This window comes from Phascolarctos cinereus, unplaced genomic scaffold, assembly GCF_003287225.1.
Source record: "Phascolarctos cinereus isolate Bilbo 61053 unplaced genomic scaffold, phaCin_HiC Scaffold_5;HRSCAF=322, whole genome shotgun sequence".
Classification (NCBI taxonomy): Eukaryota; Metazoa; Chordata; class Mammalia; order Diprotodontia; family Phascolarctidae; genus Phascolarctos; species Phascolarctos cinereus.
This window is the reverse complement of record NW_027555958.1, coordinates 418,313,023-418,338,746: the sequence shown is the minus strand read 5'-3', so window position 1 is coordinate 418,338,746 and position 25,724 is coordinate 418,313,023. Positions and strand designations below refer to the sequence as shown.

Sequence of the window (25,724 nt, the reverse complement as noted above, 5' to 3'; positions counted from 1 at the left end):
TCACACACTTAATCATTTGTAATTCTTTTTCCTTTGGCCACTTAAACATTGAGGAATGGTTTTTGGTCTCATATTTGTGTTAGTTCTCTATATATTTTAGATATCACACCATTATCAAACATATCTTATATGAAGATTTCCCCTCCCCCTAATTAACTATTTCTCTTTATAGCCTCGATCCATTAATTTCGTGTGCAAAATCTTCTCAATTTTATCTAATGGAAATCATTTATTGTATCTTTTGTGATTGCATATCTCTTATTTGGTTAACAATTCTCCCTCTAGGAATCAATGGGAAAAATGTGAAGGAAGGCAGCCTAGCAGTACTGGATTTCAAATTATATTACACAATGCTAATCATAAAAAAATTGATGGTGGCTAAGAAATAGAGGGGTAGACCAGTCAAACAGATTAGATACACAATACAGTAGTAAATGTCCATAGTAATTCAGTATTTGATAAGCCCAAAGATAAAACCTTTTGGAGTAAGAACTCACAATTTGACAAAAAATGCTGGGAAAACTAGAAAGTAGTTTGGAAGAAATGAGGCAAAGACCAATATTTCACATCATATATCAAGATAAGGTCAAAATGGATAAATGATTTACACATAAAGGGTTATATTATAAGTAGATTAGTGGAGTATGGAAAAATTTTACCTGTCAGAGCTATGGATAAGGTAAGAGTTTATGACCAAAGAAGACATAGAGGGGATCATGGAAAGTAAAATGGGTAATTTTTATTACATGAAATTAAAAGGCTTTTGTGCAAACAAAACTAATGAACTCAAAATTAGAAGGAAAACAGGAAACTGGGAAAAATTTTACAGCAAATTTCTCTGATAAAGTCCCCATTTCTTAACTATATTGGGAACTGAGCCAAATGTATAAAAATAAGAGCTATTCCCCAAATGGTAAATGGTCAAAGGATATGAACAAGCAGTTTTCAGAAGGAGAAATCAAAGCTATTAACAGTCACATTTAAAAAATGTTCTAAATGACTACTGATTAAAAGAAATGCAAATTAAAACAACTCTGAGATACCATCTCACACTTATCAGATTGGCTAACAATGAGGGAAAAGGCAAACGACAAAAGCTGGAGGAGATGTGGAAAAATTGGGACACTAATGCATTGTTGGTGGAGTTGTAAACCAGTTAAATCATTCTGGAGAACAATTAGGAACTATGCCCAAAGGGCTATAAGACTATGAATACCCTTTGACCCAACAATACCATTACTAGATCTGTATCCCAAAAAGACTGAAGAAAAGGGAAAAGGACCTATATGTACTAAAATATTTATAGCAGCTTTTTTTTTTTTAAGAATTAGAAATTGAGGGGATTCCCATTAATTGGGGAATGGCTGAACAAGCTGTGGTATATGACTGTAATGAAACACTTGCACTATAAGAAATGACGGGCAGGACAGTTTCAGAAAAACCTGGGAAGACTTATATGAATGCTGATGTACTGCATCACCTAGCTGCCCCATCAATAATTTTTTTAAAGCATGGTATTTTACATGAGTGAATTAATGAGCTATCTAGGTACAAAATCAAGTCACATTCTTTTATTTTACATATGAGGAGATTGAAGCCCAGAGAATTAAATGTCTTGCTTAAGTATTACATAGCTATTAGATATGGGGGATGGAGATTTGACCCAGGTCTTCCTGGCTCAAGCCCACTACTAAATCAAGTTGACTTTCATTTCAAAGAAACCAAGCCTCTATCTTTTCACATCAATTTCCCCCCACATTATGTTATGGAGCTGTGAATCATGGAACATCAAAATTTCAAAAGAAATAAAATTGCAGATCACTCAAAGGGCAATAGAAAGAGTTTAACTGTGGGTATAAATGGGCTGCAGTATATTACCAATGAGGAACTGCATGCAGAGATTATCAAAGCAATTTCTGGCCAAAAAAGTAGGCGTTTGCCTTGGTACCCACATAATGTTAAGAGGTTCAGAGAAAAGCCCCATAGTACAATGGGTAGAATATCTACAGGATATTTATGAGAGGACATGGACAAGAATCCAAAAGGATGAGAAAACATGGATGAGTTGTGCAATCTGTACCACTGGAAAGAGCACCTACACCTACACGATCATAGTTCCATTGAGGCTTAAGTACTGAAGTAAATAAAGTTCTTCAGTGACACTTAAATGAGTGGCAATTTTTTATTCATCAAATTTAATATAGTTCCCTTCATTAAAATTTTCAGAAGCAAATAATCTCCTCAGTTCTGGTCTGCTTTCTAAAAATGTTTCAAACTCTTTTTTACTACTGAACTTTTATCATGAATGCTTAAGCTCAGATTTACAGGATAGGTCACTCTGGGCTGCCTCCTGAGCTCCACTGCTCTTCCAAACACATTATCCCATTCCCTCCTCCTAGTAGGTGTCAAATAGTCTTACATTATGTGACTATCCTCTATATCTGAAGGTCTTTCTCCTGATGGCTTGCAAAACTTGTTTCCAAATTGAAATGTAAAATTTAAGCACTACGTGTCTTGGAGTTTTCAGCGCTGGGTTTTTGTTGTTGTTGTTTTTCCCAGAAATGATCTTTCCATTGGAATTTCATTTTCTATGTTCAGAAGTTCTGGATAGTTCTTTTCTATTATTTCCTTCATTATGGTGTTAAGGTTCTGAGTCCTGTTATGTTCTATGAGGAAACCAACAATCCTTAGACTGTCTCTATGCACCCTATCTTCAAGATCAGTATGTTTTGCTTTCATAGAGAGCGTATTTTCTTTCTTTTTTCTTCTGGTGAGGCAACTGGGGTTAAGTGACTTGCCCAGAGTCACACAGCTAGTGTTATGTGTCTGAGGCCGCATTTGAACTCAAGTCCTCCTCACTCCAGGGCCTGTGCTCTATCCACTGTACCACTTAGCTGCCCCCAGAGCACATTTTCCTTTAATATTTTTTTTTCTCTTCTTCTAGGTTGTCTTTGACTTCCATGTACTGTATTTCCAGTATTTTGTTCTTTTGTTTCTTTACCGAGGCTTGCCACAGCAAATTCCAGTTTTTCTATTCGGCTCCTTAATGTTGCTGTGCAGGACATAAATTCTGCTCTCATAATCCTCTTTTCTCTTTTAAGCCACTCAAGAACAATGTGTTGTGCTTCCATGTTCTTATCCAATTCCACAGGGTCCTCTGTCTCATCAAGCGTTTCATCTTTTTATTTTGCAGTATTTATTCACAGATGCCTGAACTGATTAACTAGATCTGGAGGCGTTTTTCCTGTTGATTTATGTACTTATGTTCAAGGTCTTTGATTTGTCTTCTTGAAATCTTTGGTACTTTTAAGTATTTCTTTTCCCCTTATTCTTCTCATCACTCAATTCTGGACTCCCTCTCCTCTGATTGTGGTTTCCTTGGGGGCTGGCTCCCAAAGTGTCTCAGCCTCCCACATTGAGAAATTCATGGTTCACCAGCCTAGGTCTTCGCCCCAACTGACTTTTGGATGGTCAGAACTGGCCCCAACTTCTGGATGCTATGCTCTTTTCCTCAGGCTTGGTGGAGTGCTGTACTCCTTCCCGCTCCCCACCCTCCAAGCATAGTGTCCTGTCCTACTCCTATTCCCAAAAGCTCTGGACCAGCACTTGCAATTCCGAGCCTGTTTCCCTGGCACTGCCAGTTCAGAGTTTGCAGCACTGGTGCTTCTGGGTTGTAGCCCCTGGCAGGCTTTTGCTCCTGAAGGGTTGTAGCCAAGCTGGTTGTTGAGTCCTAATCAAACTTCCATAGCCTAGAACTGGGGTTTCTATATCAATGGGAAGAAGAACGGGGGGAATGGAGTGTAGAGGTAGTTTTTTTTACATAAGCCTGTGTTATAACCTTGGGTATGCAAGTATAGCCTTGCTGCTGGTAGTGTAGGAGGCAGGGGAGGGGTGCTCAGCGAGCGCTGGGTCAGTGTGTGTCAGTTCTTGAGTTTTGGGAATTTTTAAAACTTCTTTTTGGATTCTTGGTTGTGCTAGACCTTGAAGACAGCTGAAGTCACTTTATCTTTGGTGAAAAATTTCAGTTTTGGAGAGGTATGAGAAGTCAGGGAGATTAGAGAAAACGTACAGTCTGCCATCTTATTGCTCACTCAATTTGGAAACTCCCTTCATTAAAAACTGAAGGATCAAATTGGAATTACACTAAGAAAGTGACTAAATCGTTCCCTTGTTCTATCTCTGCTTATACTTTGCCAAACCATAAATCTGAATTACTTCCACCATTTGCCTCCTTCACTCTGAAACGCGTTACTGATTGGAGCTGAAATAAACTACAAAACTGTGTGAATGAGTCTGCTACAAATTTCTTATATAATCTCAACTGGGCCTTCACTACAGAAAGGCAGTCCTTCTATTCCCTAATTTATTATTTATCCCTTCTAATTTCTCAAGTCTCTCACCTTATTTCTCCCCCACCATCTCAAGCGAGGACATAACTTCATGCATCACTGAAAAAAAATCTATTCACTACACTACTTCCTTATCTTGCCTTTACCTTACTTCATAACCCCTTGATATCTATCATTTTCTACTATGCTCTCCTTTATGTCAGTCTCCGATGAAGAGATGATACTACTCATTGCCATGGCAAACTCCTTTACATGTACCCTTGATCTTATCTCCTTCCCTATTCTCCATCGGACTGTCCCCACTCATTCCCTCACTCTATCTTCAAAGTTTCCCTATCTACTGGTTCTTTCCTTGTTGCCTGTAAACACACTCAGGTCTTTCCATGAAAAGCCCTCACTAGTTTCTACTGTCCTCAGTAGCTATCATCCGTTTCACTTCTACTTTCATTCTTTTCTAAGCCTTCTGGAATCTGCCTTCTGACCTCATCATTCACTGAAATCACCCTCAATAAAATCATCAGTGATCTCTAAATTGCCAAGTCTAATAAATAGCCTTTGCTCAATTCTTATGTTTCTTGACTTGTTGGTAGCATTTAACACTCTTGACCATCTCCTCTGGATGCCCTCTCCTCTCAGTTTTTGTGACTCTGCTCTCTCTTGGTTTTTCTCCTACCTGTCTGACTACTCCTTATCAGTCTCCTTTGCTAGACAGTTCCTTCTTTACCTATAATCCTCTCACTTGGTGATTTCAGCATGGGTCCAATTCTCACCTCCCTATATGTAGATGACTTTCACATCTACGTAGCTAGTTCTAGTCTTTCCTTCTCCTCAGTACCAGTCACACATCAAAAACCACCCACTGGACATCTCAAACTAGATGTCCTGTGGGCATCTCAAATTCAACATATTTTTGCCTTTCTTTATATCTCCATCATTTAAGCTATGTGCCTGGCACATAGAAGGTGCTTAATAAATGGATGATGAATGACTGACTAAAGAGATACCTAAGTTAGAACCTCACCTCTGACATTTAGTTAGTTCTGTGAACCATGTGCAAGTCATTTAAGCCTCAATTTTCTCATCTGTAAACTGGGAGCAGTAATACTTGTACTAGTTTCACAGAGATGTTATGAAGATGAGTTAATTTAGTTAATATACCATTTTGTAAACCTTGACCAGTATATAAAGATCAAGTATTATTATTACATTACCACTCACCCCAAAACATACACAGAGACTTCTCCAAAGAGGGCTACCTTATAAATGGAATATGGTAGAGTGGAAAGAGCACAGAATTCATAGTCAGAGTAAGTAGGCTCCAATCCTGGCTCTGCTACTTACTGAGTGACTTTGATCAAGGTACACCCCTCTCTGGGATTGAGGTTTTCCTCTGTAAAATGAGGAGATTGGACTAAGATGACCTCTAAGGTTCCTTGATGCTCCAAACCTCTGATTCTATATCCTTCAATAACTTTAGCATTAGGTCTACCTTTTTTTCTCTCTTCTACATATACCTGCTAGGAGTAGGGAGCTGTGAGGGACCCAACCCTCTTGCCAACCAGCTTTTAAAACTCTGCAGTATTTTAAGGTATTCTTAAAAAGCAAGAAATAAAAAAGAACCATATATTTTAAAATATAAATAACAACTTAAGGATAACATCAAAAACTTTTATGGTGCCACCATAGGAATAAAGGCTTAAGATTTAGTTCTTTCTATTAGGACTGGCTTTAACAAGGAAATGTTAATTGACTGTTTCTACTCAGCATGTATTTATTGCGCTTTAGCGTGGAGTCCCTGTTCATTAACTTTCTTTGCTTTTCAGTCTACAAAATCCAAGTAAATTCAGAAGCATGTGCCCAATAACCAAGTTATTAAATCATGAAAAATAATTTCAGAAATTGAAAGGAGTAAGTTCAATTCTTTTAATATTTCAAACTTGCATAGTAACATGAGGCAACTACCTTCAGAGCACTATACTTTATATCTAATTCTGACTGTCAATTCATAAACAGTCAACTCCTGATTAAAGGATTTTTAAGTGGGAATGGACCTCTTGGATTATCTATTCTAACTCCCTCATTTTACAGGAAAACTGGCACCCTAAGAGGTGATAAGTGACTTGGCTAAGGACCAGTGTTATAAGTTGCAGAGCTATGAATTAACCTGAGGCTACTCCTGCTAATCTTACTGATCCTCTTGCTACTTTCAGGGCTGAAAGCATCTACCCTGAAGATGAAGCTTTTCAAAATGTGGGATACTAACTACTGACTGAGTACCAAGAGCAGGAAGGGGCCTCAGAGATTATTTAGTCTAACCTCCTAGCCTAAATAGGAACCTCTTCTACATTATGGATATATAATCAGATAGCTGTTGTTTAAATAATTCCAATCAGGGGAGGTGACTACTTCAGAAAACAATTAATTCCACTTTGCTGGTCTATTTAGGTTTTATCCGAAAGGTCCATTCTTTGGCACAGTGATGAAGTCCTTTTAAACCTGAAGAACAAGTCATCACTTGTTCTATAGAAAGTTCAAGAAAGAGTAATGTAGGTTTGAGTGGACACCACATGGCAACATAACATTCTATTATGTCCTGCCTATCAGTCAACCAACACTGATTACGTGCTTACCACATGACAAGCTTTAGGCTAGCAGTGGACACACAAACAAAGGCCAAAAAAGGTGGGTGTACTATATAAAATCAAGAAAAAACTGGACACCTTTCTCCCTATCCTTAGGCAGCACTTTATAACACAGTTTCTTTACTTTATTTGAAGTCAGCTTCCAGAATAGGTGACCCATTGGATGTACCGGAAGAACCGAGATCAAATTTGATCTCAGATACTTACTAGTTAGGTGACTGTGAGTATGTCACTTAACCCTCTTTGCCTCAGTTTCCTCATCTGTAAAATGAGCTGGAGAAGGAAATGACAAACTACTCCTGTATCTTTGCCAAGAAAACTCCAAATAGGGTTCATGTAAAGTTGGATATGGCTGAAACTGACAAAATATTTTGCTGGAAATAACTCTACTACAACAACAACAACCACCCAGAATATTGGGGAGAGTCAAATGCCAATATCCCCAAACCTTCCATTGTCTCTGCTCCTCACTGTGAATGCAAATAAACAATAAACAGATGTAATATATGTGTGAAGTTTTTAAAAGAAACATTCATATATCTTCCTTGAATCTTCTACTTTTTGGCTCAGAGGGATGCTTTGCTAGTCATATAAACTTCAAGATAGAAATCTAAAACAAGCAGGCATTCACTAGAATAATTATGTAAACCGTCACAAGATCAAAAGTTTAAAACATTCAAAACTTAAGTCCTGGATCACTTCCTGACTTGCTGTGAATCTTTAAACTGATTATTCAACTTCTCTCTTTGGTTGGATTATCTAAAAAGGAAGGAAGAATATAATAACTCCCCCTCTATTATATAGATATAGATATAGATACACACACACATATGTAAATTTATGTCTGTATATGTTGTATTCCTGGAAGAAAGTAAGCTCTTTGAGGGCAAAGATTCTTTCACTTCTGTGTCTGTAACCCCAGTGCTCAGTACAACATGTAGGACATAGTAAATACTTAGTAACTTTTTTATTCATAACCAGTGTAAAGCAAATCTAATTCCCCAAATATTTTCAACCTAACAATTTCAAGGTCTATCTTCATAAAACTATATACAAAAATAAATGTTAATAACAGAAATAACCAACTAATCTACAGGAGCAGAAAGGAAGATAAGGGCCTGGGTAATTTGCCCTCTTCAAGACTTAAGAGCTTGCTATATTGTATTACAAGCAATGGATTACAAAATTTCCATTCCCCTCAGCCAAGAAACAAAGAAATAAGAATGATATATCTAGAATTTCACTGGTGCCCAAAACAAGCAGTTTCACTAGTAACATTCAATTAAACCTACTGCACTTAAGCCACAACAAATAAATATATATATTCTAAGTTATGGAGATAGTATGCCATAGCGGATAGAAAATCCAATTGTGAGTCACAAAGACTTACTTACATTCAAGTTCTCCCTCTGAAACATACTGGAGCAAATCACTTAATCTTTCAATACTCCAGGCAATTCTCTAAGATTATAAATTATAGAGAAGCTGCTGATCTGTATTGCTGAAGGGAGTTTAATTTTTTCTGGAGTTCCCTACACCAATGGGAAAAAAAATCTAGGTCCATATTGTGATGCTTCATATTTTATTTCAAATGGAGAAAAATTATGTTTAAAATTATCTAAGGTTTGAATAACAATGTTATTGTATTTTAAGGTTTGAATAGCAGCATCACTATCTGAGGTCAATGGTTGCTCATCTAGCCAAAAGATACTGTGTGGCAAGTCTTCAGAGAACATTTTTTCTCTTACTTTAAAAAAAAAAAGCAGCCTGGATTTTCACTGATGCTTGTCTTAAATCTTCTGAGGTTATTTACTCCCTTGTTGACTTTCCTATTCCTATTTTATCCAAAGACTGAAAATTCATTTGAAACCTTTAGGCTAGTGGTGTGGAACTCAAATAGAAATGGTGGCAACTAAACCATAATAAGGATCCCTGAGGGCCACATGTTAACTTAAGTTTTAAAATGTAATATTATATATGTTTAATTGTATTTCTATTTTGTCAAATATTTCCCAATTACATTTTAATCTGGTTCAGGCAGCCCTTAGGAGTACTAGGCTCCTAAGCCGTGAGTTAGATACCTGTGCTTTAGGCTATCTTTACCACATATGAAAAGACTATAAATACCCTATATTTTCCATAACCTATTTGACGCAAAGAGGAAGGGTATTAGTTAAATATTATAGTAAAGGAAAAAACTATATTCAATTAATGATGTAGTCTGACATATTAGCTACTCACTATTTTTGCATAGTTACTAGAGACCACATCTGATACTAATTATTTTAAGTTACATTTTTCTTTTGAAAAATCTGCAATGCATACCAGTGGCTGTATGAGAGATTTATAAACAAATAACCTGGCAGGTTTATTTATTAATTGTCCTCTCACTACACTAAATGGAATGTGAATGTGTGCCAGGAAATCAATCACAAGGTTAAATGATAGATTCTTATTTATTTAATTCATCTCTCTAGTTCATGCCTTTCCAGTTGATAAAGGCACAGTGCCAACCAGTAAACGAAATAACTGTTCAAAAATGGATGCCAAATATCTTGTTTCTGTGAAATGGAACAGAAATTAGGAGTGCAGATTAGTGTCCATCTTGAATTTTACACGAAAAATCCTGTTATCATGAAACATCTAACCTACCAATAAGTTTATTTCAGCCTTCAAATCATTTTCCCCAATGTCACTTGAAAGTCCACATTTTATTGGTATTCATTTGCCACTGATGCATAGAAAATCATCCAGACATAAAAATTATATTCTAGGCAAAAATTTTCAAAATGCATAAAGATTCCTCAAACCAATAATTTAGAGATAGGGCAATACGGTGATCTGAGGGCAAGTCACTTAACTTCTGTTTGCCTCAGTTTCCTCAACTGTGAATGGAAATAACAGTACCTATACCTCAAAGGGTTATTGTTAGGATCAAATGAGATAATATTTATAAAAAGTGCTTGGCACAGTGGCTGGCATACAGTAGGAAATATACAAATGCTTATTCCATTCCACCTCCTTCTGATTCTGCCATGTACCTTGGGCAAGCCACTTATCACTCTGGGCTTCAATTTTCTCATCTGTAAAATTAAAATGTATGGCAAGAACATGCCTAAGGCCTTAATTTCTAGCTCTAAAAATTATACCTACAAAACACCTTTGCGTAAATTTCATTCCTTCTCTAAATCCCTCGGAGGTTTTTTTTTAAAACAACTACCAAATCTTTCTTAAACTTTTTTCTAATTACATTTTTTAAGGAAAAAAGCATTTTTATCAACCAAGTACACTGAAATGAATCACAGGATCAAGGATCAAAAGCTGGAAGGAACCTTAGAACCACATCTAGTTCAATGATCTCACTTTAAAAATGAAGAAAATGAGGTCCAGGAAGTTTATTATTGTCCATAGTCACATATGTTGTAAGGTGGAATTTGAATCCATCTTTTGACTCCAGAGTCAGTGTTTTTTGCATAGCACTAAATCTAGTCTCTAAAATTCTATAAATCATACATATCAGCTGCATACATGTTGATGATGACGTAGTCTGAAATCACTCTGCTCAGTTACCATCAAGGTAGATGATTTAACTAGGCACATACAATCAGCTCAAAGGGTAACTAATCACTCTTATCATACTGTCTTTCTAAGAAAGATCAACAAAGACAAGAAGCATGTTTTTTTTATTAGCTTCTATAACCTGGTTTCCAGCATACTGTTCATGTACACATTAAGAGCTCAGTAACTATATTATGATGATAGATGACAGTTGAGACCAAAGTGCTGTGGTTATGTGCCAAACTTCATGAATATAAACAAATATTTACTGTGTATTCAACAGAATACATAGCAATGCACAAGGCTCTCCGAAATTTAAAAAGTTTAGATACAATCCAAAGACTAAAAGAATCTTCAATCTATCATTAAATAAAGGAAATAAAAAACTGGTGCCTGCACATATGCTTAACAAAAACAAAAAAGATTATATAGAAAAAGTAGTGGTGACCTTGGTTACTTAAAAGTAGAGCCATTAGAAATCTTTACACCACTGACCTCTAATATGTAGTTACAAAAACATTTCTTAAAACCATTTATACTGAATCATACAAAAACTTTATTTTTGATGAAAAAAGGCATGTGTGTTCCTTCATGTAAAAAGTCACATTAACAAGCCTTTATTAAGTGTCTTTTATGTGCCAGGTACTTAGTAAAAGATTAGATGATGGCTTTTGCAGGATGAGGTCACCAATCAAAATCTACTCTAATGCAAATAACTGTTAGCTTAAAAAGAGGTTCCATTTGTGTGGCAGGTAGGAAAGGTGTTAACTGTTAGCTTAAAGATTTGAAAAGTTTACAAAGATAATATATTTCATTTTCTTAAAGGCCATTTTTTGGAATTCAGAAGCAAAAGTGGAAAACTCAGTACTATTCTAAGGTTAAGTTCAGGACCTGCTTGATCTCATGACAAATTCATGCCAATGTTATGAATAATCCTATGGAGCTAACTCTTCACTTGATCCCACTGTTCCCACAATTAGATAAAAGCACAGTAGTAGGATGATAGTGAGGAAAGAAAAAGGGTGTTGTAGAGATCATCTTATTAATGCTTTGAAAGACAGTCATAGAGAGTCAAGGGAAATCTTCCTCAGACCATGTTTCTGATAATATAGCTGTGGCAGAAGTGATGGAAGGCAAAAAAGAGAGTATTATAGCATCTTATTTCCCTTAGCCATATAATTCAACCATTTTGACACACACATTTAATAAATTTAAATTTAAAATCAGAATAAATTGATGTTAGAAAATAAAAAAGGAAATCTAAATTGTGATTGAGGGGGCACCAAATACCTTAATTTTCATTTTATCATTATAATCTCCAGAGCCTAAGGTACGTGATGCCTTGCATGTTGTAGTCACTTAAAATACTTTTTAAGCAATTATTACTTTAAAAAATGTCTAAATAGCATTAATAAATGCATTGCAAAAAAAAGCAACTTGGAATTCTGCTGCAAACAAATCTAAAAGCTTATGCTTCCAATTAACTAATAAAAACCCAAGTCTTAGGATTAGATGTTTACAAATTTAACATTATTACCAATATAAATATTCAACAAACCCAACAATACTATAAGAATTTTATAGATATTTCTGGCCAAACATCTACCTGAATGAAGGCAGGATGGCCTGCTCTCTGACACCTACATCACCAAAAAACAGATATTAGTAACCAACTGAGCATCAATCAAGAAAACTGTATAAAAGGTCAACCAGGAGCCCATAGGTAATAGGAAAGGAGACTATCAGCAAAGCCAGCAACAGCATAAGCAAATAAGCCAATACGGTTTACAGGGTTCTCAATTTGGAGGCAGCAAGAATGGAATGCTTCCTGAGAAAGCTCCAGGATAAAACCACAGCAAGGCCCTTGGGATCCTTGGGGAGCAGTAGCACCCAGTATGTGTGCTGAAATGACCAATGTGAGCTGTACTTTTATAAGCATAGAGACTTTAAAATATTCCCCAGGAAAGGATCAGAACTGAATAGGAAGTTTGAAATGCAAACACAAGAATCAGGAGAAATCTTGGAAAGTAAGCACATTTGACCAATTAGAAAGAGCTGTATGCTGCTGTAGCCCTTCATTAAAGTCTTCAGAGGGTATAAATGGGGTAAAATTTCAAATTTAAAAATGCATTAGAAAGCACAATTCTAAAGAAATGGGTGGGTCAAAAGACAAATTATAGAAACAACATAAATTTCATCAAAGAAAATGATAATAAGGAGATAATATGTTGTTCAGTTATTTCAGTTGTGACTGACTCTTCATGATACCACTTGGCAAAGATCCTGGCATGGTTTGCCATCTCCTTTTCCAGCACATTTTAAAGATGGGGAAACTGAGGCCAATAATGTTAAGTGACTTGCCAAGGTTCACATAGCTACTAAATGTCTGAGACCAGATTTGAGCTCAGGAAGATGAGTCTTCCTGACTCCAGAACCAGTGCTGTATGCCCTGTGCCATCTAGCTGCCCCAATGAGATAATACACTAAAACATATTTTTGTTGTTCTTTGGTCACATCTGACTCTTCATGACCCCATGGACCAAGTACACTAGGCTAGCCTCCACTATCTCTCAAAGTCTGTCCAAGTTCATGTTTGTTGTTTCCATCACACTCTCTATCCATCTCATCCTCTGCTCTTCCCTTTTCCTTTTGCCTACAATCTTTCCCAAAATCAGGGTCTTTTCCAATGAGTCCTGTCTTCTTGTTATGTGGCCAAAGTATTTAAGCTCCAGCTTTAGTATTTGACCTTCAACTGAATGGCCTGAACTAATTTCTTTAAGTAATGATGGGTTTGATTTCCTTGCTGTCCAAGGGGCTCTCAAAAGTCTTCTCCAGCACCACAATTTGAAAGCATGGAATCTGCAACATCAGCTTTCCTTACAGTTCAACTCTCAGACATACACTGCTATCGCAAAACACTATAGCGTTGACTTTATAGATCCTTGTCAGCAATGTGATGTTTCTGCTTTTTACTATCCTGTCCAGATTTGCCATAGCTTTCTTTCCAAGAAGCAAACATCTTTTAATTTCATTGCTGCAGTTGCCATCTGCAGTGATCTTTGAGCCCAAGAATATAAAATCTGACACTGCTTCTATTTCTTCTCTTTCTATTTGCCAGGAAGTGATGGGACCAGTTGCCAAGATCTTATGTTTTTTAGAGCTTCAAGAAGCTTTTACACTCTCCTTTTTCACCCTCATCAAGAGACTTCTTAACTCCTCTTCATCCATCTGTATATCTGAGATCACTGATATTAAGGCAACTTTAATTCTGGCTTTTGATTCATCCAGCCTGGCATTTCATATCATGTACTCTGTATATACGTTAAATAAAAAAGGTGACAATATACAGCTTTGTCATACTCCTTTCCCAATCTTAAACCAATCAGTTGTTCTACGTTTGGTTCTAACCAAACATCGGTTGCTTTTTGGCTTACATACAGGTTCCTCAGGAGACAAGTAAGATGATCTAGTACTCTCACCTCTTTCAAAACCTGCCAAAATTTGTTGTGATCCACACAGTCAAAGGCTTGGGTGTAGTCAATGAAGCAGAAGTAGACTTTTTCTGGAACTCCTTTGCTTTCTCTATAATCCAGTGAATGTTGGCAATGTAGTCTCCAGTTCCTCTGCCTCTTCGAGTAACTCTCAGTTCACATATTGCTGAAGCTTAGTTTGCAGAATCTTATAATTTTACTGGCATGTGAAATAAGTGCAATGGTTCGGTAATTTGAACATTTCTTGGCATTGCACATCTTTAGGACTGGAATGTAAACTGATCTTTCCCAATCCTGTGGCCACTGTTGAGTTTTCCAAATTCACTGGCATATTGAGTACAGCACTTTAACGGCATCACTAAAACATATGGGATGTAGCTAAAGCAGATCTTAGGGGAAATATATCTCTAAACACAGTCATCAATAAAAGAGAAATAAATCAGTGAACTGAACATACAATTAAAAAGACTTGAACAACAACAAATCAATAAATTCTCAACTAAGCAATAAAGCAGAAATTATGAAAATTAGAGATTATAAAACTGAAAGCATGAAGAATTGATAAACTAAACTAGCAGACAATTTTTTGGAAAAAAAACCCAAAATATAGTTAAGTCATCTGACTTTTAAAAAAAGAAAGGAAAACCCAATTGTTTATATAAAAAATATAAAAGGAGATCTCAAAACAATGTTAGAGGAAATAAAGGAAATTTTTGGAATTTATTTTTCCCATTATAAGCTAACAAAGCTGATCACTTAGAGCAAATTAATTAATACAAATATATAAAATTCTCAAATTAATAAAACAGACTATTTAAATAATCAACATCAGAAAAAGAAATTGAATAACCCATAAACTCCCAAAGGGGAAAAAATATTCTATAACCAGAAAGATTTACAAATTCTGTCTAACATTAAAAAAATAATTTCAGTGCTACACAAACTATTTGCAGTAATAAGAAAAGGAACCCTTTCAGTCTTTTCCAAAGCAGAGAAAGAAAATTACAAATTAATATCCCAAAAGAATATTGACACAAAAACTTTAAATAAAATATTAGCAAGTAGGCCACAATGACATATTAGAAATATTGTGCATCATAACCAGGTTGAGTTTACACCAGGAAAAATGTGTTGGTTCAACATAAGAAAGACTATAAATATAATCAATCATGTTAAAAATATAAATAACGAAAACCATATGATTATATCAATAAACGCAGAAAAGACTTTTGACAAAATCCAACATCCATTTCAACTAAAAATTCTAGAAAGCACCGGAATAAATGAACCTTTTCTTAACATAGTCAATAATATCTATTTAAATCCAAGAATAAACATTACATGTAATGGTAAAAAGAGTAAGATCAAGAGTAAAAGAAGGACATCCATTATCACCACTATTATGTAACACAGAATACTAGCTCTATAATAAGACATGAAAAATCTAAATAAACAAAAGGAAAGAAAAAATTATCACCTTTTGCAGATAAAATGATTTCCCTAGAAAACCCTAGAGTCAACCAAAAATTAAATGAAACAATATCAAGACAGTTGCGGAATATAAAATAAATCTATACAAATCATCAGTTTTCCTGTATCACAAACAAAACTAAGCCAGAAGAAACAGAAATAGAAACTCCACTTAAAATAACTACAAAATATTTGGGTGTATATTTACCAAGATTTACCCAAGAACCTATTAATCTAATAATAAAATATTCTTTAAAGATTGGAAAAAATATTAATTGCTCACAAGTCAATTTATAATAAAAAGGCAATACTGTCTAAATTAATTTATTTATTCAGTTTTGTACCAATCAAACTTTCAAAAGAGTATTATAAAGCATTAGGAAAAATAATAATGAAATTCCTATGGATGAAAACAAAAAGTCAAGAATCTCAAGAATAATAACAAAAAAAAGAAGTAAAAAGGAAGGCCCATTAGCACCAAATCTTAAATGATACTACAAAGCAAACTGTTAAAATGATTTGGTAGTGGTTAAAAAATAGGTCTATCAGTAGAACAGATTACATACTCAGCATACAAAAGCAAATAAAAATAGTAGAATAGTGTTCAATAAACTAAAGACCCCCACTTACTGAAAGATCTCATTATTTAACTGCTTTTGTATTTAACTGCTGTAAAAACTGAAAAACAACTACTGGACATAAATTAAGTTTAGACTAATACCTCATACCATATACCAAGCTAAGTTCCAAATGTATATATGACATAGATACAAAAGGTCATATTATGAATAAATTAGAAGAGTAAGGAAGGAATTACCCTTCACCTCTATGGATAGAGACTAAACAAATGATAGGGAGGATCACAGAAAATACAATGGATAATTCTGATTATATAAAATCAAAAAGGTTTTGCATAAACAAGTCTGATATAGTTAGAATTAATTAGAACAGAAACGTTTAACTGAGAACAAATCTTATAGCAAACTTTTCTTATAAAGGACTCTTATCAAAGAGATACATGGAACCAATTCAAAATTTTAAAACTAATCCATTACCCAATAAATATCAATGTTTTCAACAGATATAATCTAAGCTATCAACAAATGTATGAAAAACATTTTCTAAATTGCTAATAATCAGAGAAAAATAAATTAAAGTAACTTTGAGGTTCCAACTCACACCCAACAGAACGGTAAAGATATAAGAGGAATATTACTGGAAGGCCTGTGAGAAAAGAGTCATACTAATGCACGGTTGGTGGAGTTGTGACTTGTTCTGCAAAGTAATTCAATACTATGCCCCCAAAGTGGTAACTCTGCAAACTATGTATACTCACTGATCCATCTATACCACTTTTAGGCTTATACCCCACCTCACCCCACCCCACCCCAAAGAGATTAAAGAGGAAATGGACCTACACACACAAAACTATTTACAGCAACTATTTACCTAGTAGCTGAAAACTGAAAAGAAAGGGGCAGGGGTTATCCCACTGGAAAATGCCTAAATGAATATAATGGAATATTATGTCAGAAGAAATGATGAATGGACAGTTTCAGAGGAAATTAGGAAGATGTCAATGACAACAGCAAAGTAAGCAGAACAGCGTCTGGCAAATAAGAGGTACAATAAATGCTATCTGACTTGACAACTTATTTCACAGCAATACTATAAAGAGAAACAACTCTGAAAGATTTCAGAACTCTGACCAATGCAATGAAAAAACCCAACTGCAAAAGACTGAAAATGAATGAAACAAGCCAGTCAGTTCCTGCCAGTGAAGTGACAAACTTAAAATGCCATGAGACATATATTTTTGGACGTGGACAATGTAAGAAATTTGATTTGCCAGATCATGAATATTTGTAATGAGGGTTTCTTTCTTTTAATTAAATTAATTGGGAGAAAGAAGTGAGAGGTACAGATTATAAGTTCATGTAAAAATAAAATAATTTTAAAAAGTAGTGGATTGGTTCTATTCTGAGGGTTAAGAGGGGAAAGAGAAGGATATGCAAAAGGAAACCACTATTATAGAAAAAAGGAAGGGGAGAGAACTGGCTATTTATCACAATTGGGTTGAGTGAGAGGAAAAGTTTTATAAACTATGAAGCAAGAGGTGGGGGAAGCCAGCATCAGATGAACTATACTCTTACCTGAATTAAACAAAGGAGGGCTGAACATACATATATATGGTTTGGTATAAAAACACATCAAACCCAACAGAGAATCAAGTGGTGACAGGGAGAAGAAAGTTAAAAGGGAGAATACTAGAGGGGAAGGAACAGCCCCAAGCAAAATATACTTTACTATTCTGAAGGAGGGATTTAAAATGAAAACAAATAAATAGCAAGAATCCAAACAAGTGAATTTCAAGGGGAATGGCTGACTAAATTGTGGTTTATGAATGTAATGGAATATTCCTGCATGGTAAGAAACGATGAAAAAGATTTCAGAGAATCTGGGGTAGGATGAATTGACATATAATAAAGTGATCTGAATCAGAAGAAAAATTTACACAAGAACAACAATACTGTAAAGAAAAACAACTCTGAGAGCCAAACAACAAAATGAACTGCATCTCTAGGAGGCCTAACCTGCAACATGCTGTTCACCTTTCGACAGAGAGCTAAGCGATTCAACATGCAAGAGAGATATTTTTGAACATGGCTATTGTGCTTGACTATGCTTTTTTGTTATAAAGTTTTTTTTCCTTTCCCAAGGATTTTTTTTTAATTATGGAGGAAGGCTGGAAGAGAAAAGAGGTTGGCAATACTTATTCCAAAAACAAAAGACAAATGAAACTTTTTTTAATTGTATAGAAGAAATCAGAAGGGAGTGCAGAAGAAAGCACAGACAAGCAAAACAGCTCTCAAAGTAACGTGTGGATTTTATTATAACTTTTAAAAAAAACCAACCAGTATGAAATGGAGATTCAAAGTTTCAGATATAATCTTCCTTTTGTGTTATGTCTATGGAAATGATTTTTTTGTGTTTAAGTTCAAAATAAAAATTTTGAAAAACCATATATTGAATAATAATTCTTTTAAAAACATATATTTATATTTATTTCCCATTATTTATAAATGCACGTATAGTTATGTGTGTATTTATATGGGCATATATTTAATTGATATGTGTACAAACGTAAGGATATGTGTATGTATATACAGATTTGAGAACATATATGCTTATGTTATCTATTTCTATGTCTATCTACTATGGGATATCTTATGTGCCTATTTCTATTACATCTACCTATTGGATAGATACATAATTTTGAAATTAAAACCTTATGTGTTATTTCATGATAGGGCACTAAATAAGTAGCCATGTCATCCACTGTTCATACCTCTTAAATTGTTCCTCTCTGATCAACTGAGACTCAATTCTCAACAGAACAAGCCTCCTATGGGGAAATTATGCTCTTTTCTTCAGTGCTCTATAAAATATATCTTGTTCATCTAAAAAGCTTGACTTATCTAGAAGACTCTCTAATCTTGAATACCTCTTTCCCTGATGTTATCAGATAAATGAGATGCTATTATGGTAAAGAGAGAACTGAAATTTGGATAAATGATGTTGTTCTGATAGTACTACAGTTGTCTTTTTTTTTTTTACAGCAACTTCCGACACAGAACAGTTTAGGAAGTAGGTTCACAACTTACCATGTCATTTTTATTTTCCATAAAAATGCTAAGCTTCTTTAGGAAAGACACCACCAGAATTAGGAGTTCAAAATTATCTCGATCAAGTGCCTTCACTAGCATATGAACTATGTTCTTGTTCCTCATTTTCAGCTCAGTCCGAGTATCCTCAGCAAGGTTCAAAAGCAAATAAAGAGCAACTAGAAAAATAAAAGTAACTGGTTAGAGTATTGGATTGATGAGTTTTTCAAAACATAATAATTCTTTCCTATAAACCAAAGTTCTAACGGGAGATAAGCATTATTTTCAGCCATCTTTATTAGTTAATAATTAAGGGTAGATAAATCAGAAAAAAATTGTTAAATATGCAGATGTGGAAATAGTAATTATCACAGATCTGAGAAACCAAGGCAAATTATTTATTATGCGCTAATACACTAAGGTTGTTATTCTGAAGCTAGTTAAAATGAAAAATGTGCCTCCAAATTTTGTGAGAAAGAAATCATTTTTTTCTCATTCAAATTGCTACAATAAATCAATAAATGTTAAATGAAGGCCTAAAATATATGAAAGTTTAAAATAGGTTATTTCATCATAATTTTCAACATATCACTTTAAATATTTGATTAACATTATGGCATGTTAAAAGTTAAAAATTCAATTTAGGTCTGTTAAACTTTGATATAAAACATTAGAAATTAATAAATAGATCCTTTAAGACTAAGATAATTTATTGATCTCTCATGCCTACCTCTTTCTAAAAATTCTATTTAAAGCCCAACTTTTGAAAAAAAATGTGATCAAAGTGCTTCTTGAATGATTAAGACAAATTATGCAACTTCTGTTAATGTTCAGAGGTTTAAATGATTTTATGAATGTTGTTATGTGACTATAACAAATTACCTCTATGTAGTACAGTTTTTAATGGGCAGCTAGGTGACATAGCAGATAAAACACCAGTCAGGAAGACCTGAACATTCTTACTAGCTATGTGACCCTGGGCAAGTCATTTAACCCTATTTTCCTCAGTTTCCTCATGTGTAAAATGAGCTGGAGAAGGAAATGGCAAACCACTCCAGTATCTTTGCCAAGAAAACCTCAAATGGGGTTACTAAGAGTTGGATGTGACTGAAAATAACTGACCAACAATAATAATATAGGAACTTAAACTACCAGATTTCAGTGTGTTGATCAAATAAATACTTATGAGGTGGGTATCTACAATATGGAGCTGGACATCCATCAAAGAGTATCAATTCATTCTTGCTAATAACCATCTTCAGAGTTTTAGTCTTAAACAAGGACACAGAGATTCTAAGTTCCAGACTCTGTTTATGTTTATTTTATACTATCAATAAAGTCCAGAAACATGAGAGTACTGTTCTTAAATCAAAGAAATGCTCAGATTTATCTATCTATCTATCTATCTGTCTATCTATCTATGTTTTTGCAATTTCATCTATGGAAAACTGTGACCTTTTATGTTGGAAATTAGATGAAATATTTTAATGTTAGAAAAAACATCTCTGAAAAGTTGTGTTTGAGGTATCTGAACTCTAAGCATATGTAAACTTTAATATTTAGAGTACATATTGATGAAAAGCCAATGGGGGTAACTGAAGAATAGAAGGAGAACGTGATGATTGCTTAAACAACCAACTAACTGGAAACAAACTTGAGGTTAAGGACAGGTAACGAGAAGGCATACATTATACTGAAATTTATAACATTTTCTATTAATTTTGGATTTGGCCTTTGTAAGATTATGAAAACCAGAACAAATGAATACATCTATAAAGTAAATACTTTTTTCTTTTCTATAAATTAGGAATCTGTACCTCGTAAGAGCTGCTCCTGTTTTACCACCAAACCTTGGTACTTCTTATAGGTTTTTTCATAATCTTTTTTCATAGTTTGGTTTTCAGGGTCTTCTTCAAGTAAAAATATCAAGTTAAGGATCATATTATATTCATAAAGCAGAGGAAATCTATTGAAAAATGTATTCAAAATTGCCATACTCACATATTCCTATGTTCAATTACACAGAACTTCATTCATTAATTCTGGACAAATACATAACTGTAGAATGTGAGTCTTTTATGGGCAGAGATTGTTTCATTTCTGTCTTTACAGCCTCAGCACCTTACATGGTGCTTATTAATTGCACCTTCAATTAAAATACATCATTAAAAAGCTATACACCACTGTCCAAAAGCTCACAACATAAAATTAAGTAATAACTAGAGACAACACATGAACTTATAACAAGATTGGTTAAATACTACAGACAGGAATGTTTACCCCAGCTCTCCTTCAAGTTTATTAGAGCTTCTGATTTAAATAAGGTCCAACTTTCAATGTTAAGTGGGTCAGGCCTAATGCTTTGTGAAATGGACCAATTTTGACACCACTTTTGGAATAAGTAGCCTTGAGTATATTTTAGGGTTGGAAAAGTCATGGGTTGAAAAGGACAGTAGTCATACAAAAACATCTCTGCCCACTCCCATAGGGCAATGCGTTTGGATCAGGTTCAGGAAAACAGAAGAGAATATGTAAGACAATGTTCTATTGAAGATTAGTCATAATGGTAAGAAATCCTCAGAAACAACAGTCGTTAACCATGAAAAAGTAAACAGGAAAATAAATTCTTGAGACTCACAGAAGAAATAAAAAGAGATTTTGGCATACTATCAAGAATGAGACCAAAAAGTTTCACCCACGGCTGATATTGATAAGGAAGCCCTGCTGCTATTCCTACTTATCCTCAATCCCCCAAATCCCTACCCTCACTTCCTATTTATTGTCCATAGCTACTACGTATAAGAGTTATTGCCAATGAGGCATTCCTAGATAGCTAAACCCGTATGGACCATGGGCATCTCAAACTCAACGCCTCTAAAACTAATCATTTTCCCCTCCAAATATCTGCCTCTCCCAAATTTCCCTATTACTATTGAGCATGCTACAACATTCCCAACTGATCTCAAACTTGGTGTGATTCTTGATTCATCCTGCATTCACAACTCTAAATATCCTCTCTGTTGCCATGTCTTATTGTTTTTACCTTTATAACATTTCTCACATACATCCCCTTCTCTTGACATGCAGAGTTATAGACTCTCATCATTTCATGACTGGACTATTACAACAGGCTTCTAATTGGTATCTGTACCTCAAGTCTCTCCCCACTCTAGTTCATCCTCTACTCAGCTAACAAAGTGATCTTCCTATAGTACAGTCAGTCGTTTGATCAATTAGCACTTTTTAAGTGTGCCAGCTACTGTACTAAATGCTGGGAATACAAATTCCAGTAGAAAAAAAAAAGGGCAATCCCTGATCTCAAAAAGCTTACATTCTAATGGGGGAAGACAATACACAAACAGAAGCTGAAAAGTGTGTGTGTGTGTGTGTGTGTGTGTGTGTGTGTGTGTGTGTGCGTGTGTGTGTGTGAGTGTTTTGTTAAGGGACGGGGGAAGCTGGGAGGGAAAGTACCCTGCCAAGAGGCATGATAAAGGAAGTCCCGTATGCAGCTCTATGAGGACTGAGACATGTTTGGCCAGGGCATTCTTCCACAAATGAAGGTTCTGGGAGGAGCCATCAATCAGAGAAAGAAGGCAATTCCAATATATGAATTCCAGGGTTGAGGTAAAGCTTCAGGAAGAGAAGCTGGGGCACAGTAGAGGAAGTCCCAAGTACAGCCTGGAGAGGAATAACCATATCACTCCATAATCAATAAACACAAATGATTCCCTGTTACTTCTAGGACCTAATATAAAATATTCTGTTTAACATTTAAAGCTCTTCATAATGTTATATTTTAAATTCATTGTATCCAGTCTTACACTTTACTCACCACTATATATATATATATATATATATATATATATATATATATATAATATATTATATATATGTTTTATGATCTAGCAATATATGTGCATTATCTGCTATTCCTCACACATGACATCCCATCTCCATTCCTTTTTAATGGCTGTCCCTCATGCCTGCAATGCTCTCCCTTTTCATCTTTTCCTACTGGCTTCTCTGACTTCTTTCAGGACTCAGCTCAAATTCTACTTCCAGCAGATCTTTCCCAGCGTTCCCAATCTCCTCTACCTTACGGGGCTTTCCTGAAACTATCTTTCATCAACTCTGTATATATTTTGTATGTATATAGTTGTCTGCTTGTTTTCTCTCTCTTCAGAATATGAACTCCTTGAAGGCAGGGATATTTTAAACTATTCTTTGTATTCCTAGCAAGCAGGATAGTACTTCCCACAGTGTACATAATAATTGTTTATCAACAGTACTATTGCCTCATGGGTACATGAGCAGGTCCACAGTCTCATTGTAGAAATAGAAGTAGATGTGTTTTTGACATCCTAAATTAGAACTCTAAAAGAATTTTCCGTTGGAAAAAATGTCATAAAAGTGGTTTGCTTCTATAGTAAAATGCTTCAGGTATACTATATAGTCATTACCAATAACATTGCTTCTATGGCAAAATGAATTCCAAGTTCCAACCAACTCACATACAAAATCTTTGAACACAACAGGCTGTCTATAGTCTCAATTTCTTCAATGAGTATCTTATCTAATTCTGGCAGCAACACTTTGAGAGAGCAGTGACTAAATAGAGAGCATTCAGGTGAGAGTGATACAGATAGAGACACTGTCATGAAGGGACACTGAGGAAGCTCATTCATTCATTCAGTTATTTGTCATGAAGAAAGCCATCTTAAAATACTTGCATGGCTAGTATGCAGAAGAAGATTTGTTCTTTGTTATTCCAGAGAGAAAACTAGAACCAAGGGTTGTAAGTTATAGGGAAACAAATTTCAATCTGATACAACAAAGAACTTTTTAACATAACTGTTTATTCTGATGTTTTCACTTTTACTTTCTTTGAGTAAAAGTACTTTATTAATGCTATATCACCAATATGACAAGATAAAAAATTTTCAATATATCTACTGTTAAAAGCTACAGTCTTCAGACTGAACTTTCATTCTGAAAGGATATCAGCTTTCTTCTTCTTAGAAAGTTCCTCTTGCCAGAGTTCATGTCTCTTCAGCTCATGATCAATTATATTCATACACAGAGCTCCAATTTTATAATGAGTGATTAGCCCATGAAATTGAGAAAAACTACATTAAAAGGAAAGATGTATATATGTATTTGTAGAAATAGGTGCAATTCAAGCTTGAGGCAACAGGTTTTAATACACAGTAAAATAAACTAATACACACTATACTATGAGATAATATTTTTATAAATGAATATATACACATTACACATTGAAGACCTGAAATCCATAAGACTTTATTGCTCTCAGAATTGGCATTCTTTAAGTTCTTATAAAATGATTCAAATTTAAAGCAAAAAAAAACAGAATTACTCACAACATATTTTTAATAATTACAACTCTAGTAGCCATTCACTAAGCTATCCTCAAAAACAATTTGCAGAAAGCTACTTAGCAAGACTAATTATGTCACAATGTTCGAAAGCCACTTTATCACACAGACTATAACTTCCAATATCTTCCTGTTTACTAAATGAACATTTATTTTTTATTTTCTAAAATGTACTACGTTAGAATGATTTAAAAAAAACAAAACTGGAATATAGGAGAGGCACTTAACATTAGTTTCATAATTCTTGTACTTACCTGGAAAAGCAGAAGAAGATATATATTATGTTAGTAGCCAGTTCTACACTTTGCTTCCAGTCTTCTCTCAATACTCTGGCTAATGCACCAAGGGCAGTTTCTGATGAAAAAAATTTCCAAAGAACAATTATCTACTTCATCTCTAGTACAAAGTACAATGTGACACTTTCACCTATTAAAATCAGGCTAATATGTTAGAATTGGGAAAAAGATGACAGAAAGCAAGTCTCTGTTTTTAGCCACAGAAAATAAGTTCAATAAATTAAAATCTATAAAATGTAAAACTTCACAAAAATACATCAAGAATGTAAATATAAAATAAGGAATCCCTTTATTTACATGTTATAAAATTTTGCCAAAATGGAAGTTCAGTTCAGTAGCCTGTGGTGTGTAGCTTATGAATCTCTTTCCATTTCTGAAACTAAGTTTCTGTGGACTCCAAGTCTAGTAAAAGGGAACTCCCTAATCAATCAAGGGAATTCATTCTACCTTTTGACTCCCCTAATTTTGTGTTAAATTTTCTTTGTATTAAACTTAAATCTGCCTCTCTACAGCTTCCCCTTGTTGCTTCTAGTTCTTCTACCCTTTGGAGACAAACTGAACAACCCTTCACAATACAACTGCTCAAACACCTTAAAGACAGAAATCATTTCTCCCCCCTCCCCCCAAGTATTTCATTTTGCAGCCTAGACTTCCCTAGTTCCTTTAAGAAATACTCTTATGAAATGGTTCCAGGCCATCCTGTTCACCCTCTTCTGGGTACAGTCTCTTTTTTAAAAAGACCTTTCTAAAATGTGATAACCTGAACTCAGTGAAATATTCGAGAGGTGGTCTGACCAGGGAAGAATACAGTGGGACAGTTACATTATCAGGAGGCAGCTAGGTTGCTCAGTGGATAG

General features: G+C 34.8%; 1 protein-coding gene across 3 annotated transcripts in view; it reads right to left on the bottom strand.

The window, feature by feature from the left end:
* KIFAP3 (kinesin associated protein 3) overlaps positions 1-25,724 on the bottom strand; it is a 210,867-nt gene that overhangs the window by 134,911 nt on the left and 50,232 nt on the right. For all 3 annotated transcript variants that reach the window (XM_020974677.2, XM_020974675.2, XM_078156503.1), the window contains exons 6-9: positions 24,826-24,925; positions 24,177-24,301; positions 20,993-21,091; positions 19,176-19,354 (exon numbers count right to left, since the gene is read on the bottom strand). In XM_020974677.2, the coding sequence (XP_020830336.1) occupies positions 19,176-19,354; positions 20,993-21,091; positions 24,177-24,301; positions 24,826-24,925 (503 nt within the window). The remainder of the gene's footprint in view (positions 1-19,175; positions 19,355-20,992; positions 21,092-24,176; positions 24,302-24,825; positions 24,926-25,724) is intronic.